At 42.1% G+C, this 14,939-nt stretch overlaps 1 protein-coding gene across 1 annotated transcript in view; it reads right to left on the minus strand.

Moving 5' to 3' along the window:
* GRAMD4 (GRAM domain containing 4) overlaps positions 1-14,939 on the minus strand; it is an 85,190-nt gene that overhangs the window by 41,279 nt on the left and 28,972 nt on the right. The window contains exon 3 of the mRNA XM_019509365.1: positions 410-530. Within this exon, the coding sequence (XP_019364910.1) occupies positions 410-530 (121 nt within the window). The remainder of the gene's footprint in view (positions 1-409; positions 531-14,939) is intronic.

Below are 14,939 nucleotides of genomic sequence, written 5' to 3' on the forward strand. Positions count from 1 at the left end.
GTGGCGGCCCCCCACAGAAACCAGTGGCAGTGGCCAATCTCGGGGGGGGGGCATGTGCCCCCCCTGCCCCTCCTACACTTTGCCTATGGATCCACCCCAACTTAGCTTTGAATACATTAGCATACATACCAGAGTCTACATGGCACAAGGTAGGCACTATGCAGGGATACGCAAAATAAATAGCTCTTTGTGCTCCAAAACCAGCATCTACAAAGCTCATTTAGTAAAAATGTTAAGCCCAGGCTAATAAGCTCTGCTTCTCAGCAATGTTAAATTTGTTCAAGTATGACACCAAGCTAAATTTTGCTGTTTCTGCATGAGGGCTATCTTCAGTTTCTGTCCACTGGGCTGCCTTGCCCTGTGCATGCATACCTTACAGGCCTTAGCTGTTGTAAAGGATTTCTCTTACCTTGCCTTAAGTACATCACTGATTTTTTGTTCTAGTTCCAATCTCCTCTGCCGCTCTTTCTCTAGTTCTTGTTTTAATGTTTCAACATTTGTTTCTTCTCTCAACTTTCTGAGCTCCTCCTCTGTTAAGAAGGGGAGGGGAAAATATTTAGTTATCTTTTAGTGCTACAAGTTAAAAAAGAAAATTACACTAACACAGGAGCAATTAATTGGACTTCGTCTTCTGGAAATTTGCACAGGCAAAATCAAGTAATTACATAGTATATTATATCCAATGGAAGTTATCTGCTCCTCATGAAAATAAATCTTTTTATTCCCCCCCAAATGTAGCCACATAAGCTATACCAGCATGACATTCAGTAAGGAATTATTAAAAAGATAAAAATAGCACAATAGCATGTATGGATAAGTACTTCTATATTTATTATATAAAATAAGGCTTGAGCGTTATCTACAATATATTTCATCCTCAAAAAAGGTAAACTTTTCTAGTTACAGAAAAAGTGTTCCTTACATCACTATATAGTACAAGAAACATAGAGGAACTCTATTTCCCCTTTAAAATGGGGACAAATAAACAGTACTAGTATGAAACACCTTTGAATTCAGGGAAATTTATAAACTTAGTAGTTCAAGCTAATTGTACCCAGGCTATAGGTTATATTTTTACAGTAATCATTTCAGTCTTATTAATACACACCTATTGGGCTAATTCAACTAGTGCAACCAATGCAAAGCCTATTTAATGGCTAATTAATCTTGCCTTTCTTTTTTTGTTAGAGAGTTCACGGGTAGTATCTGTTTTCAGAACTCCACATTAGGCTAGAATGCAAAAGGGTTCAGTGTCACTGTCAGCACATCTTTCAGAACAGGTGCACAAAGGCATGATGAAAAAAGATAGGAACTCATTAAAATTTTAAAAAATTAAAGTTACTCTGTGCACGCGTGCATGCACATCATGAATTTTTAAACTGCCTTGACATTAAAAATCAGAACAACAGTAGCGTGTGTCAAGGTTACAAGCAAACAAAACAAGGGGACCTGGCTAATTCTTTTACCACTGCAAAAACATGAATTTCCTAGTAACAAAGAACACACACTTGTGGACTATGTCCTGTCATCTAGTAAATACTCTGTGACAAGTCACAGCCCTTTCTTGCAAGTTTCAGCCAATTGTGTAATTCTTTAATTTGCAAGTACATTTAAAAATTAAATATAATTATAATTACTTCATGGCAGAGAAATATGGCAGCTCATTTCTCTAATCTTCCTAAAAATGAAAGCTTCAAATGAGAAAAAAGTAAAACAAGGGGCCAAAAATGTGACACAGTTCCTTTTACTGCTATGTTACTGATACAATCCACCAATAACTGCAAGAAACACATCATTACCATGTCAACCATGTCCCAGAAAAAGGAAAGATTGACCAGGCATGGAAAGAGCTACCTGCCTTCCCCCCAACACCTAATGGAGTTTCCTCCAGATTAGAATTGTGGCATATTAAACAGGGCAATGAGAGGAAAATTTTGAAGCTACTGCAGGTATTGTATCTCTTCTATGAATAAACATAACAGTTTGAGTGTACGAGTGATCTTACACATGAAACCATTCCTGATTAACTCCATGCGTTGACACTTAGAAACAACGGAGTCTTGTTCCAGAATGTTTGGCGTAAGCCCACTACGAAGGTGCATTCATGTTTAATTAGGAGCAGCTACTGTTCCTTAGAATTCATAGCCTGCTTTACTGTAGGCTGATTTTCAGAGAGAAATCCTAGAGTTGACGAGCAAAGGATGGAAAGTAGGTTTAGTCATAACATATGCAAAACACTGCAAAAGTATTAAGTGATGCCTGACAGCAAAGTTAAAAACTAATCCGCTGGAGAGAACTGCTGGGGCGAGGGGGGGAGGTGGGGGGAGCATCTCTCAAAAACATTACAATATAGAGGAGCACCCTTTCCACATACAAATATGCAAGAAAACGACCAAATGGCATCCAGAAGCCTCAGGAATCACAAAAGATTTAGACAGTGCTGTTTTTCTCCAGTGCCTTTTGTTGTTTTCACTATCTGCACCATCTACCATTCCACTGAGACATCAGGGATTTGAAACCTGAAGAGGCCAAAAATGTGGTTTTTGTGACACCTTATCTCTGCCCCTTTGTGCAAAAAATGAAAACAGTAATTCTGTGGAAAAAAAACTGATGATTTAAATGAAAACAATTGCAATATATCATGAAAAGGTGGAACAAATAATGAACACCATATTTATGGCATCCCAACTTTCAAGTGCATGACTTGATAACCTGAATCAGAACTCTTAGTACAGGTGATCTCTTTTATTAAACCAACTAGATACTTGCAAAAAAAACAACCTCCGAAAAAGCCCCTGTATCCCTGACTTGGTACCCTAACTCCACTGCTAGAGCTTTTCTGGCAGTTCCCAGGCATTCTCAATCATGTACAGTCCTGCATGTGCTGCTTAGCAAACATATCAATAAGTAAAAAGAAAGAAAGGGGGAAATTTTGATTTATAAACCTGGCAAAATGTTAACCAAATTTCATAGCAGACAGGCAATTCTCTCAACCCAAGGCGAAATTTCAGAGCTCTGCTGCAGATAATGGGAGAGCTGGAACTACTTAAAGAAGGCTTCTATAAAAATCTTTTATCATGGAAACCTTTTGGGCATCATCTCAACTCCTGAGCTTCACAGAATGGATTAGATATTTACTGTACCCTCAGACAGACTGGAGTTAGCATCCAAACTGCAACCCCTGCTGCTGGGATTTGACTTCATAGCACCATAACAGGCCCCTCATACAAAAAAAAGGCCATATTTCAGCACAGGCTTTAACTTTTCAAAGATTCCTTCCATCCCAAAAGAAGATTAATTAAAACTGAACACACACAGTTGGAAGAGTACAGCTTTACTGGATCTCTAATGCAGACTTCAGCTCTGAAATCCATGGTAACTGCAAAACAATGTACATTTTAAAAAATAAAACAAGGTCCTCTGTTATACTCTTCACAATCACTGGTCCTGCTGTATCAATAAAATGAAAAGCAATTTTATAAAGAGTGACTAAAACAATAAAGGAAAGAATAATTATGCTTAGAGTAGGTTAAGATGGCATACTTCAGCCCAAGAGACCACTGTACAACAGATCAGCAACAGTATTTGGCATGCCAGATGAAATTCCAAACTAAATTCTGGTGCTTCAATTATCCCAAGGCATCTTATCCCTCACTGATCTCTTCATAAATACCATAGGTAAAGTGTGTGCTTTCAATCTGGAACTTCATGGCAGCTATATAAATCAGGATTTTATTAATATGCCAGAAAACCAAAACATTTAGAGAGTTTCCTAAAAATTCAAGAGGTTACAGTTCAGATGGCACTGACAAAAAAGAGTGACTGACACCCTATCTGATGAAGAGGAAACAGCAATAGACTCTGAAGTCTCAATGTATTTGGACGACTAAAATCTTACTCCCTAAGCTGTCAAAGAGATGAAACGGTACTGTACTTTGAATAAGACTTGAATGTCTGAATAACAATGTGCAATGTTGCCAACTAAGAAAAGCACAGGACTGTAAACTAGGGGTTCCTACAGATGTGCACGGAGCCTGCTCCAACACCCTGGAAATCCAGTGCATCAGAGAGACTTGATTAATCGAGTCTGCAGGAGCATGGAAATTGATGAGCTCTGGCAGCCTTCTGCATCATGTGCATCAGTGACTTGTGGGCACTTTTAATTAGCTCAGCTCGTTAATTAAAGCACCCAGCCCTGCATCCCGCAGCATGTGTAAAAATGCCCTTAATTCCTAATTCCTTGCTAAAATGTGCAGTAAAGCAGAAGTTTCTCTCTATGTGGAACATGAACATTGTGTGCATCCCAAGGCTGGGGGGGGCACAGTGACAGCCCGCGGGCGGTGGCAGCAGTGTCGGCGGTGGGAACATGGCAGCAGCAAGCAGGGTGCTCCCGCAGGCAGCTGCAGCGGCGTCAGCGGCAGTGAGAGCTGACCGGCGATCAGTGACCCCCTGCAGACACCACCGGTGGTGTCGGCGAGTGGCAACTGCCCACAAGCGCCGCCCGCAGCATCTGCCAATCTCTGGGGATGCACCACCAATCTCGGGGGGTGGTGCATATGCACCTGTGTGCACCCCTGTGCGTTGCCAATGACACAGAACAAAAGCTGCATCATATATTACTTTGTAAAGGGCATGATGCAGGCAAGGTTCTTTGGTAGACATGATGTCTTTTATTAGACCAACTGAGTTGGGCATGATATACGTAGTAGAACTGCTTGATAAAAATCTAGAAGTACAAGCATCATGTTCTGTTAATGGAAAAGAACATGACCATATATCACCTTCCAGTGCACAGCTGGAGTACAGCCTATAAAGTGAGATTTAGGTTTACCACAGCAGTACGGTATTTACCCTGTAGTATATCGAATCTGAGGAGACCAAGTCAAATAGTGTGACTATACCCTCTCATTAAAACAGTTAAATACTGCTGTTTCCCAGTATACCCGAGACAGAAATAGTTCTTCTACATCTGTGTTGATTATTTTAAAGCCCACTATGACCTCCAAATACTGTTTCAATTCAAGCATATTACATAACTGGTACTGAAGATACGCTAAATCCCAGTCACATACATTCAAACTGGATCTCATCAGCAGCATGAGCAGTGCCAGATGCAGTAAACTAACAACAATATTCAATCTTGCTGGCAACACCTCTCCCTCCCTCAGAGGAAGTAAAAATGTTATTAGTGAACAGTTTTCTAGAGACTGGTGAGAATGCAGGACCCTGCACATAGCTGGTATATGTTGATGGAATCAAAAACTTGCAGGTGGCCCCACAGCCTAAAGTAGTCCAGGGCATAGCAGGTTAAGAAGCTCTAGTGTCCTGGAGTAATAGGAAGAGAGGCGAGTCACCACTCTGTGCCTATGTGGTTACCATGCACGGGAAGGTGGCAAGGCATTCTGAAGCAATGCAATCTAACATTTACAGTTTTCCAAGAGGCTCAACTCCATGGAAATGCTTACAGAACATCAGCATCATTCAGAGATTAAAGCCAAGAAGATTATACTGGTTTCTTCAAGAATGATAGAAAAATCAAGGCCATTATCCCAAACAATGATAATAAACCATGAAGATTTGAATGATGCAATATGGCCAGGGGGCACAGAGCACTGGACAGCAATTTCAAAAAACCTGCTTTAATTCCAGGATTTGTCTAGAAGCTTGTTTTATTTCCAGGTGTGGTGATCCTGGGCAAAAACAACACTATTGAAATGAAGTGGGTATGCTGATATACTGGCCATCTTCATAAAAGTGTAAAGAACTATGGCTAGATGAGGCATTATATAATTAAGTCCAAATATTCTTTCTATTCAAAGGTAGAGATCAGTTTTGCTCCTCCCTTCAGTAGTAAGTAAATCCAACTGCTCACTCAAATTGAAGTTTTGCTTTTCTGCTGGACGCAAGCTCACAAAAGGCACCATTACTGCTCCTTCTCACTTTCAAATTCACAATATTGAACAAAATGAGCCCACCAGGGTGAGGAGGAACATCACTACATACATTCCAACAAAATCCTTGTCTTGTCACCTATTGCCTAGTGCCACAGGTGAAGTGCTTCCTCTACTGAGCTGAGTACAAACAGTCAAAAAGCCTAACACTAAATCTATTCCGTCTTCATAGGTTAGTCTAAGGTGCGTAGATTGAACCAGTAAGCAAGTGAATAGACATACACTTTTGATTCCAGAAATGCAGCCACGTGCCTGTAGTGACCCAGGCCAGTAGAGTCTGCCTCCCTGCTTTGCTACAGCAAACAGCTTGACAGTTCTGCAGTAAGACACTTAAATCTGGAGGGAATCTGGGACAGAAGTTCAATAAACTGATTTAACCTAAATCAGTGAAGTCTGATACTACATCCATCCAGGTTTATCTTAAACCAATGTCAGTCATTTTGAAAGCAGTTCACTGAACTTCTGGGCTAGGGACAGACATTCAAAAAGCCTGAGCCTGAATTGATTCAATCTTTGCAGGTTAGTCTAACCCCAAACTCAATGTTTATCACCCCATTAAGAAAACAATAGAGGGACATTACCAGCTACCTCTTGATTCTGCCTTTGACACAGCACAGCACACACCAGAGCCAGCATGTAGTCTGCTAGCTAATATGCAGATACCTCTCAGCAAGGCAGAGGGGAGGGAGGAATTTCTGCTTAGGGTGGAGTGTGTGGGAGGGAGGAGGGGGGGTGGAAGGCAGCCTGCAAGTCTCTGCCACAGCTGCAGCCAGGGAGCAGAGGGGAGGGGCCAGCTATGCTGTGGAACAGAGCTCCACCCAGCCCAGAGAGCATGCTGGGATGCTGGGGGTGTCTGGTTCAACTTAAATCAGCCAGGAGTCTGGGACAGAAATTGCATAAACCAATTTGACCCAAATCAGTTAAGTCTGATACTACATTCAAACAAGTTTATCCCAAAGCGGTTTCAGCCATTTTCAAACTGGTTTACGTGCACTGAACATCTGTTCCATTAGAGGTTTAAACAAGTTTCTGATCACTTAAACCAGTTTATGTATAAATGTCTGTGTCTACCCCTGTTGTGTTACAGATTTGAACCAGTTTCCAATCATTTATACCAGTTTGTGTGTAATTTCTGTCCCTAGCCCTGGAGGCAGGAAAGCAGCATTTGGACAGAGCAATTGTCCACTCCTATTGCCTATTCTTCAAAGGAAGTAACAAATTTTCTTTTTCAAGCAGCAACCCAAGAACCAGTTCCACAACCTAAGTCTACTGAAAATCCACATATTCTAGGATCCTATATTTCTTCACTAGCCATTCCTTTTATCTCCTTCTCACCTCTCAGTTTCTTGCTTGCTTTCAGGTTTGGTTTCTATGCTTGGAATGAACTCCTCACTCCCTATTTACTGGTAAGGTTGGCCTCAGCATTTTATGGAAACCCTGAAAATATTTCCAAGGTGCCTTCCCCTCCTTTGCTCATCTCACAGGTATAGCCAAGTTCCAGTCATAATCGTAGCACCACCACTCTCAAAAGTTAGCCAGATCCTTCCTTTTTCGTGTCCTTGTGATTTTGCAGATTCACTAGAATCTGACAGGCTGTGTCATGAGTGTTTCTGCTCTGGCCTTGAGCTTGTGACCTCTGAGCTGTCACCCACGCACCTTAGGGCCTGTATCGCCCCAGCCCCAAGTTAGCTAAATGATTCCATAAAATGCCACAAGCTTAACAGTGACTCATATTTAAACAAACACAGGCATTTTTTAGGGATTCCCCTCTATCAACCCAGCTGTTGCCTCAAAATTTGGAGCCCCAGTGCTTATTTCTTTCAAGTCCTGTATTCAATTTACACTAGTGGTACCCTTTCTAAGGCAACAGGCCAGGTGCTTGCAATCCAGCTGCACCCCAGGCCACCACTCCCCTCCACTAGAGAAAGGAGGAAGGGAGTTTACCTCAGATAAGCAGTGCCTGCCTAGAGAAGGGAGGAAAAGAAGAGCAGGGGGGACTAGAGGGGAAATCAGTGGCATGGTGGAGAGCAGAGAAGGAGATGTTTTGGGCTGAGCTGCTTGCCACTAATCCCCTGTGCTGTGGGCCAGATCTAGTCAGTTTGGGGTCTGAATCCAGCCCACCAGCCATAAGTTGAGCACCACCAGTTTACACTTATGTCTGCCCTTGCAGCAAAAGCAGACCAGAGAACACCAACACTCAAAAGATTCTTCTTCAGATTTCAGATTCATAATAATAATAATCCTCATCATCATTGGGAAAGCCATGACTCTTGACTTTGCAGGAAATGACAAGCAGTCCTGGCACCAAAAAGCCCTTCTCTTGCTCCAAGTCCTTCCCTAAAACTCTAATAAAATCATCCTGTGTGACCCTTTTCTATAACCAAATTAGATATGTTTTTCTACTCTTGCACTGCTGTCTGTCATGTAGGTTTGACAAGAACTAAAACCCCTTGGGGCAGAAAATTTCTACTTCTTGGCAAAGTTTAAAAAAAGTAATGTAGAAAGTAATTCCTAAATACATATATAGACACAGGTGTACCACATCTAAATATATACCTTGCTTAAGTGCTCTGTGCATGCACAGAGCAGTCTAAAATATTGCATGCCTTAATCTCATCCTGCCTGAGTCACCACTGCAGGGTTTGGCAACCTTTTGCCGCTCCCGGCCAGAGCTGGTGACCCAGCCGCCTGCTGTAGGCCATTAAATTGTATCGCCCTTGTAGAGCTCAAGCCACCAGTGATCCACAGCCAGGGTAAGCACAATAGCAGCGTGGAGGGCTGTGGAGGGGACAGGCGGCACAGCTCCACGCCACTGATCCAATGGGCTGTCCCAGGGCAGGTCCAAAATCTCCTCAAGCTGGATCCAGCCCACGGGCCATAGACTGCTGACCCAAGCACTGCAGACACTGCTATAAAGCAACACAGAAAGAAACACTATTGGGTTACATGTTATTTCATGAAAATGATATAAATTGTTACAGTTACAGTATATGGTCTAGAATGCCTCTCTCCCTTTAACTCACCCAAATTCAAAACCACTTTCCTAGATTATTTGGTTTAAATGTAACCTAACACTTTTAAGCAACTCAGGATTTAACCTACAAAAGCATTTACACAAGATGTGGGACTATAATTTATTCATTAAAATAGGGATAATTGACATGGTTGAAGTTTGTTTAAGAAAGTTATGAGAAAAAGTTTATATCCTGAACGTAGGATTCACTCATGTGTATTTGTTTATAGAAGAAGCATCTCATTGATGATGTACTTTAGTCTCAGGTGTCATATTTTTTAAACAGGAAACAGGTGGGCGAACATCCAAGCACTGCAGAATCGAAAAAAGGTAAGTCAGCATCTTCCTGCATGATTATAATTCATCTACTTGTGACATTTAACTGCTTCCCACTCAGTGGTGAGAAGCATGATTTATAAATTTCTTTCAAGTATGTGGAAAAATACTAAGAATGGCTGCAACAGGAGTTCAAAACGTGTTCCCTGTATATATCCAGATAGAAGAATACGCAGCAAACTGTGTTGCTCTTTATTCTAAGTGACATCCCTCTCTATCAATTTACATATCAACTTCAAGCTATTTTACTTCTTCAAAATGCAAAGGGACACCTCACAACTAGTCAAGCTTGCTGCCAAAGAAAGCGTTGTTTTCGCTTCACTAAGACTGCTCCAAATGTACTAGAGCACAATGGTAAAAAAGACATCAATAGCTTTCCTTTGTAAAGCTTTTGAATTCTCATTTCTTAATCATTTTCCTTGTGCAGTTAGTCCATCTTTCATCTGCATGGGTCATTCACACAGTAAGAAGGAAACAAATGTTTTAATAGAAAAATAAGATTTTTAGGCCATAAATGCAACTGGAAGCATTTATGGACAGAAATTAAGTTTGTTTGTACAGTGCATTAAAACTTGTTTTCCTCTCCTTAAATGCATTCCTTTTCTTCTCTCATTCCTCTTCTACACCAAACGAATAGTTAAAATATGGAAAGCAAAGATAAATCTGCTGTTTGAGAGAGGCTATATAGGCCACTTCTCCTCCACCTCAAACTGATGCATAGTTCACTTGTATGCAAAATTAATTCACTTCAGAAATGCTAATGTAAGGAAATGCCCTGCCATTTTCTAAAAATAACTATCCTGCCCATTTAAACCAAAAACAAAGCCACATGCCAGTTCAGTGAGTCACCTCCTTTCCCTGCCCCTTTGCTTTTTCCACTTCCTTATACCTAAAATTTGTTTTTTTCAGGACAGAATTTTTGGCTCATTGGTAGAAAGCAGCATTGCTTCTAGTGACAAATCTTCACTCTGACTGCATTTACTTCCGTGCTTCTAACTATAGCCATTTATCAAATCCCACCTTAAAATCCTGCTGACAAGTTGTTCCTTCCCAGAGTTCGAGGAGTACTGTCAGACCAGTTTTGGTCCATAGTCATACAGCAAATATGAAATAGTCAGACAGTCTACTTGAGAGTTATTTCATACTTTACCATACAAGGTACTGTAAAGCTGATAAAAACTGTTGTCTCATTCTTCATTAAGAATTTTTTAAAGCTAGACATGATCCTCTTTGCAACCTAATTTGCCCTCTTCCAGTGTCCCTGATGTCACATCCCAATATTGTTTTTGCTTCCTGTGAATTCCAAAGCTGATCTCAAATACAAACATGAATTTGCCTGGGTGTCATGCTTCAGTCAGTTTATTCTCCTCACCGTTTTCAGTGAGAAGGTACCCAGCCTGCCTAAAAATCCTAATGACACCTGCAGTACTTTCAAGAAAATATTATCAATTTCTCCATGTCCAGCACTACTTAAAACCTTAGCAGGCACAGGTTTTCCGTCAACATTTGGAACTATACCTGTATTGGTCGTCTTTTTCTAAAGCAAACAAATGGAGAAAACCCTAGCAAGAATCAAAATGGTGTTACTTTAGCATGTGCAAAAGGATTACAAAAAGCTGATAAGCAAACTTGTCAGCTTGTCAAAAATAATCTTGTCAAACTTGCCAAAAATAAGTTATTTACCCAAATCTAAAACTATCCTGAATTTAATATGCATCCCCAATAATTAGATCCTACACTTGGAAAACGTATCATTTTGTTATACTTTGCCATGTATACAATCTAATTATTTGAGGGTCACTTAAAATTTGTCCCCCATACCACCACTGCAGTGGGGAAAGGAAAAGCAGGTGGGGGGCCGGAAGGCAAACAACTTGACCTCTATCCCTTGCACCCCACACCTTGCCACACTGCTGCCTGTCCATTCCTTCCTCCCTCCCCCTGCTCTGGCAGGCTCTGGCCTGGCACCGATCATGGCCCCAGCCCAGACCAGGAGCAGTGGTATGACAGCTTTGGCCCCAGCTTTGGGGCCCAGCTGGAGCTGCTGCTACTGGGCTGGGCTGATGCCATGCTTCATGGCCCAGAGGAGGGAGGAGGGTCAGGCAGCAGCTGTTAACAAAAGGACAGGAAAGTGAAGAAGTTATGATGGGAAACATCCCAAAATGGTTCCCTTCCTCATATCTCACCTTCTAAGACTAAGTTCATTAGTTAGTTCTTGATTTCTGATTTTTATTGATGTTTTTAAGGTAATCAAAGGTTGGTCTCCCCAGTTCTATTAGATGATAAATATCTACCATATTTATTCATTTCTAAAATGACCTCCCCGAAGGATGAATTAAAGACAAGCCTCCAATAATTACAGTCTATACATAGAAAATTATAACAAAATGTTAACCTTTTCCATGTATAGAATCTAAGTACTGGGGGTCATTTTAATTCAGGGTTGTCTTAGATTTGGGTAAATATAGTAATTTCATCCCTTGGCAGTGCAGGATTTCCTCATACTGGTGTATTGTGGAGGATGGAAAGAAAGACAAAAAACAAAACAAAACAAAAATTCTCAGCGTTTCCTGGCTGCTATGCCTGAAGGAGAGCTGGAAGCACTCCTCAAATTGGCAGTCTGCTACTTCAGGATAAAAATCAAGCAGAGAAAGATGCTGCCAATCAACAGAATCTAGCTGTGGGGGTGCAATGCCCTTCAACTACTATTTAGGGCTGCCTGAAAGTGCCAGTGTGCTTTTTAAAAAGTCCTTTTCTGCTGGCAAGAAAGTATTTGCATTTTTTCTAGTTCAGCCTATAGCCTCAATTTGGTAACGCTTACTTTTGAGCCAAGACAATCATTCGACTTGCTGGTCAACACAGCACCTCATTCAGCATCTCATTTTTTTCTAACAATCCCATTAATACTCTGGTTATGTCCAGTCAGCTGGCTGCAAAGTGATGTCTGTTAAACTACTGTACTCTAAAGACATACCATTTGTCTAAAATAGTCACAATTTTACTTTACTGTCACCACACAGCAAGCAGATCATTACCACAAAGGGAAAAAAATTATAGGGAATGAGGCAAGATTTTACTCCCTTCCCAGGCTGTCAGATATTTTTATATTGCACACAGTGGGACCAAAGCCTGCAAAGAGAGAGAGCACCACCACGTGTAGCTTTATACACATGAACAGATTTCTTTAATTCAGTGAGTTTATTTGCATGGATGAAGTTAGTCATGGGATCAAGCATCTGTCTTGTTACGGCTGTAATTAAGCATATGGAGAAAAAAATGTTCACACTCTTATCTTGCCAATCACAAAACTAGGGAGTGTTGCCTCAAGACAGGTAACCCTTGGTTTCATTTTTAAAACAAACTAATTCAGCTTTCCCCCATGTCAGAGGGGCTATTTCAGAATGACATTTCAACCTTGTGCCTGCACTTTGGACACATCTAGTTAAGTGGTCTCTGTTGCCACCCTCCCCATTACTCTAGACTACCCTGCCTTTTAGAGGCAACTGATACATCGGTCCAATATCGGATCGGCACTGATATAAAGAAAATTGCCTATACTGGAATTCGGCTTTTTTTGCCAGATACAGCTGATAATGTGGCCAATAAGTGTCCTGTACACACACAACCACAGCATGCACAGGGTAGCAGCTTAGAGAGCTGTGTCCAGCTGGTAAAGTCTGTTGTGGTGGAAGAGGCAGTGAAAGGAGAGGGGAATGGGGGTGGGGGGCCAGATCGACACCCCTGTGGTGAGGGAAGGAGCGCAACTGGGGCTGGATGCAGGGAGAGGGGGATGGCTCCTGCCACTGTGTGCACTCCAGGAGGGCATGGGGGAGGGGGAAGTGTGCCCCCAGATTTGTGTGTAGTGGGGTGGCTGCTGCTGCAGGCTGGGTCGGGCTGCACTTAGGGTGGGTGGCAGCGGTGTTTCAGTCGCACCAAAATTCACTGTAGCCCCCCAACCCTCCCTCCCAGAGCTGCCAATGCCCACCCCAGCCCCTGCAGGGAAGAGCCAGGCACAGAAGCCCCAGCCTGCAGCAGCAGCCCGCCCTGCCCTGCACAGATCCAGGGGCACACATCCCCCATGCCCCCCGGGGTGTGTATAGTGGTGGGAGATGCCCCCGCCTTTGTTCCTCCCACTGGATGAGCCAAAGCTGTACCATGCCCCACCCTGGCTAGGCAGCACCTGCCCCAGCCCCTGCTCCACTCCAGCCCTCACCATGGGGGCATGGATTTGTGCCCCCCCTACCCCATGCCCCTCCCCTTCCACCACAACAGACTTACCAGCCGGACACTGCTCTTCAAGCTGCTGGGCTGCATATTGGAGATCAGATTGGTATCGACCAATATGCCTCCTTAAAAATCTGCTATTGGCATCAGCCCAGAAAATCTCCTATCAATGCACCCCTACTGCCTTTCAATCTCTTTGCTCCCTGGCCATAGAAGGAAGGGTCCAATACAAAAGTGCTTTTTCTAGTTCTGTAAGGTTTCAGAGATGGCCTCAGATACTGTAGCACTCTACTCTATTTCACAAAGGGAAACCTTCTGTCAGGAGGTTGGAAAGCCTGGAGAACATACAGCAAGAAGTCCAAAGATTAAATGTACTTTTCTGCTACATAAAAAATGTACACTTTTAAAAATCATAGCAGAAAACAGCTTTCTTCACAATGAACAGTTACAAAAAGAAGAGGCAAGGACTTGTTAGGCTGATATCTTTTATTGGACCAACCATGTAGCAGGGATTAAGCAAGAGAAGCTTTCAGATGCAAGATATGCAAAACCTGAGGAAGAATGTCTTCTGTTTGAAAGCTTGTCTCACTTCATCCCAGCTACACAGTTAGTCCTATAAAAGATATCCCCCTAAGAAATCCTTGCCCCTCTCAAAATGTCTGAACCATCACGGCTATACCACTCTTTACTGTAAAACAAAGATCTCTCCCTAGTTTTCACCATCACAAATCCTGTGTATACATTTCACATATTTACACTGTGAAAATGCACTTCCTGCATCATTCTCATGTAGTCCTGGCTACTGAGGATATCTGGTCTTTACAGGGAATTTTTAAAATCTTGAACAGATGGAAGATCTTCCATTAAAGCAAATGATTGTTACATAGTGGGGGTGGTTTGCAAAACACCCAAACCTATAGAAAGCTTCTGAAACAGACCAGCATTCATTCTTTTAACTGAAAACATAAGATGTGCAGTGCTGATCAGACAGAATAGATATATTTGTGTTATGGAATAGCATAAGAGATTACCAATCCCATATAACATTAGCTATACAAGGGGTCTGAACGATCCAGTTCTGGCCAGGGAAGACCTCCCTGCACCAAGGTCATCTACAGGCTATCTTCTATGCCCTAACATAAGAGACAAGCTGGGTAAAGGCCTCCACAGCCACTGTTGAAGGAATTTAGGGCAACACTGCTGCTCACAGGCAGGGACAGGTTCCCACAATTGAGGATTCACTCAGGGCTGTTTAAGTTACCCTGAGAGATCACTGAAAAGCAAAGAGGCAGAAAGTTTTTTTAGTTGCACTCCGCACCCAACCCCAGATAGACTCTTACCCCAAGCCAAGGTTGAACATTCAACAATAGGTTTTTAGACTTCTCCAATTCAGGATTTAAATAAGAAAAACAAAC

This window comes from Gavialis gangeticus, unplaced genomic scaffold (assembly GCF_001723915.1).
Source record: "Gavialis gangeticus isolate Ggan-Ray unplaced genomic scaffold, GavGan_comp1, whole genome shotgun sequence".
NCBI lineage: Eukaryota > Metazoa > Chordata > Crocodylia > Gavialidae > Gavialis > Gavialis gangeticus.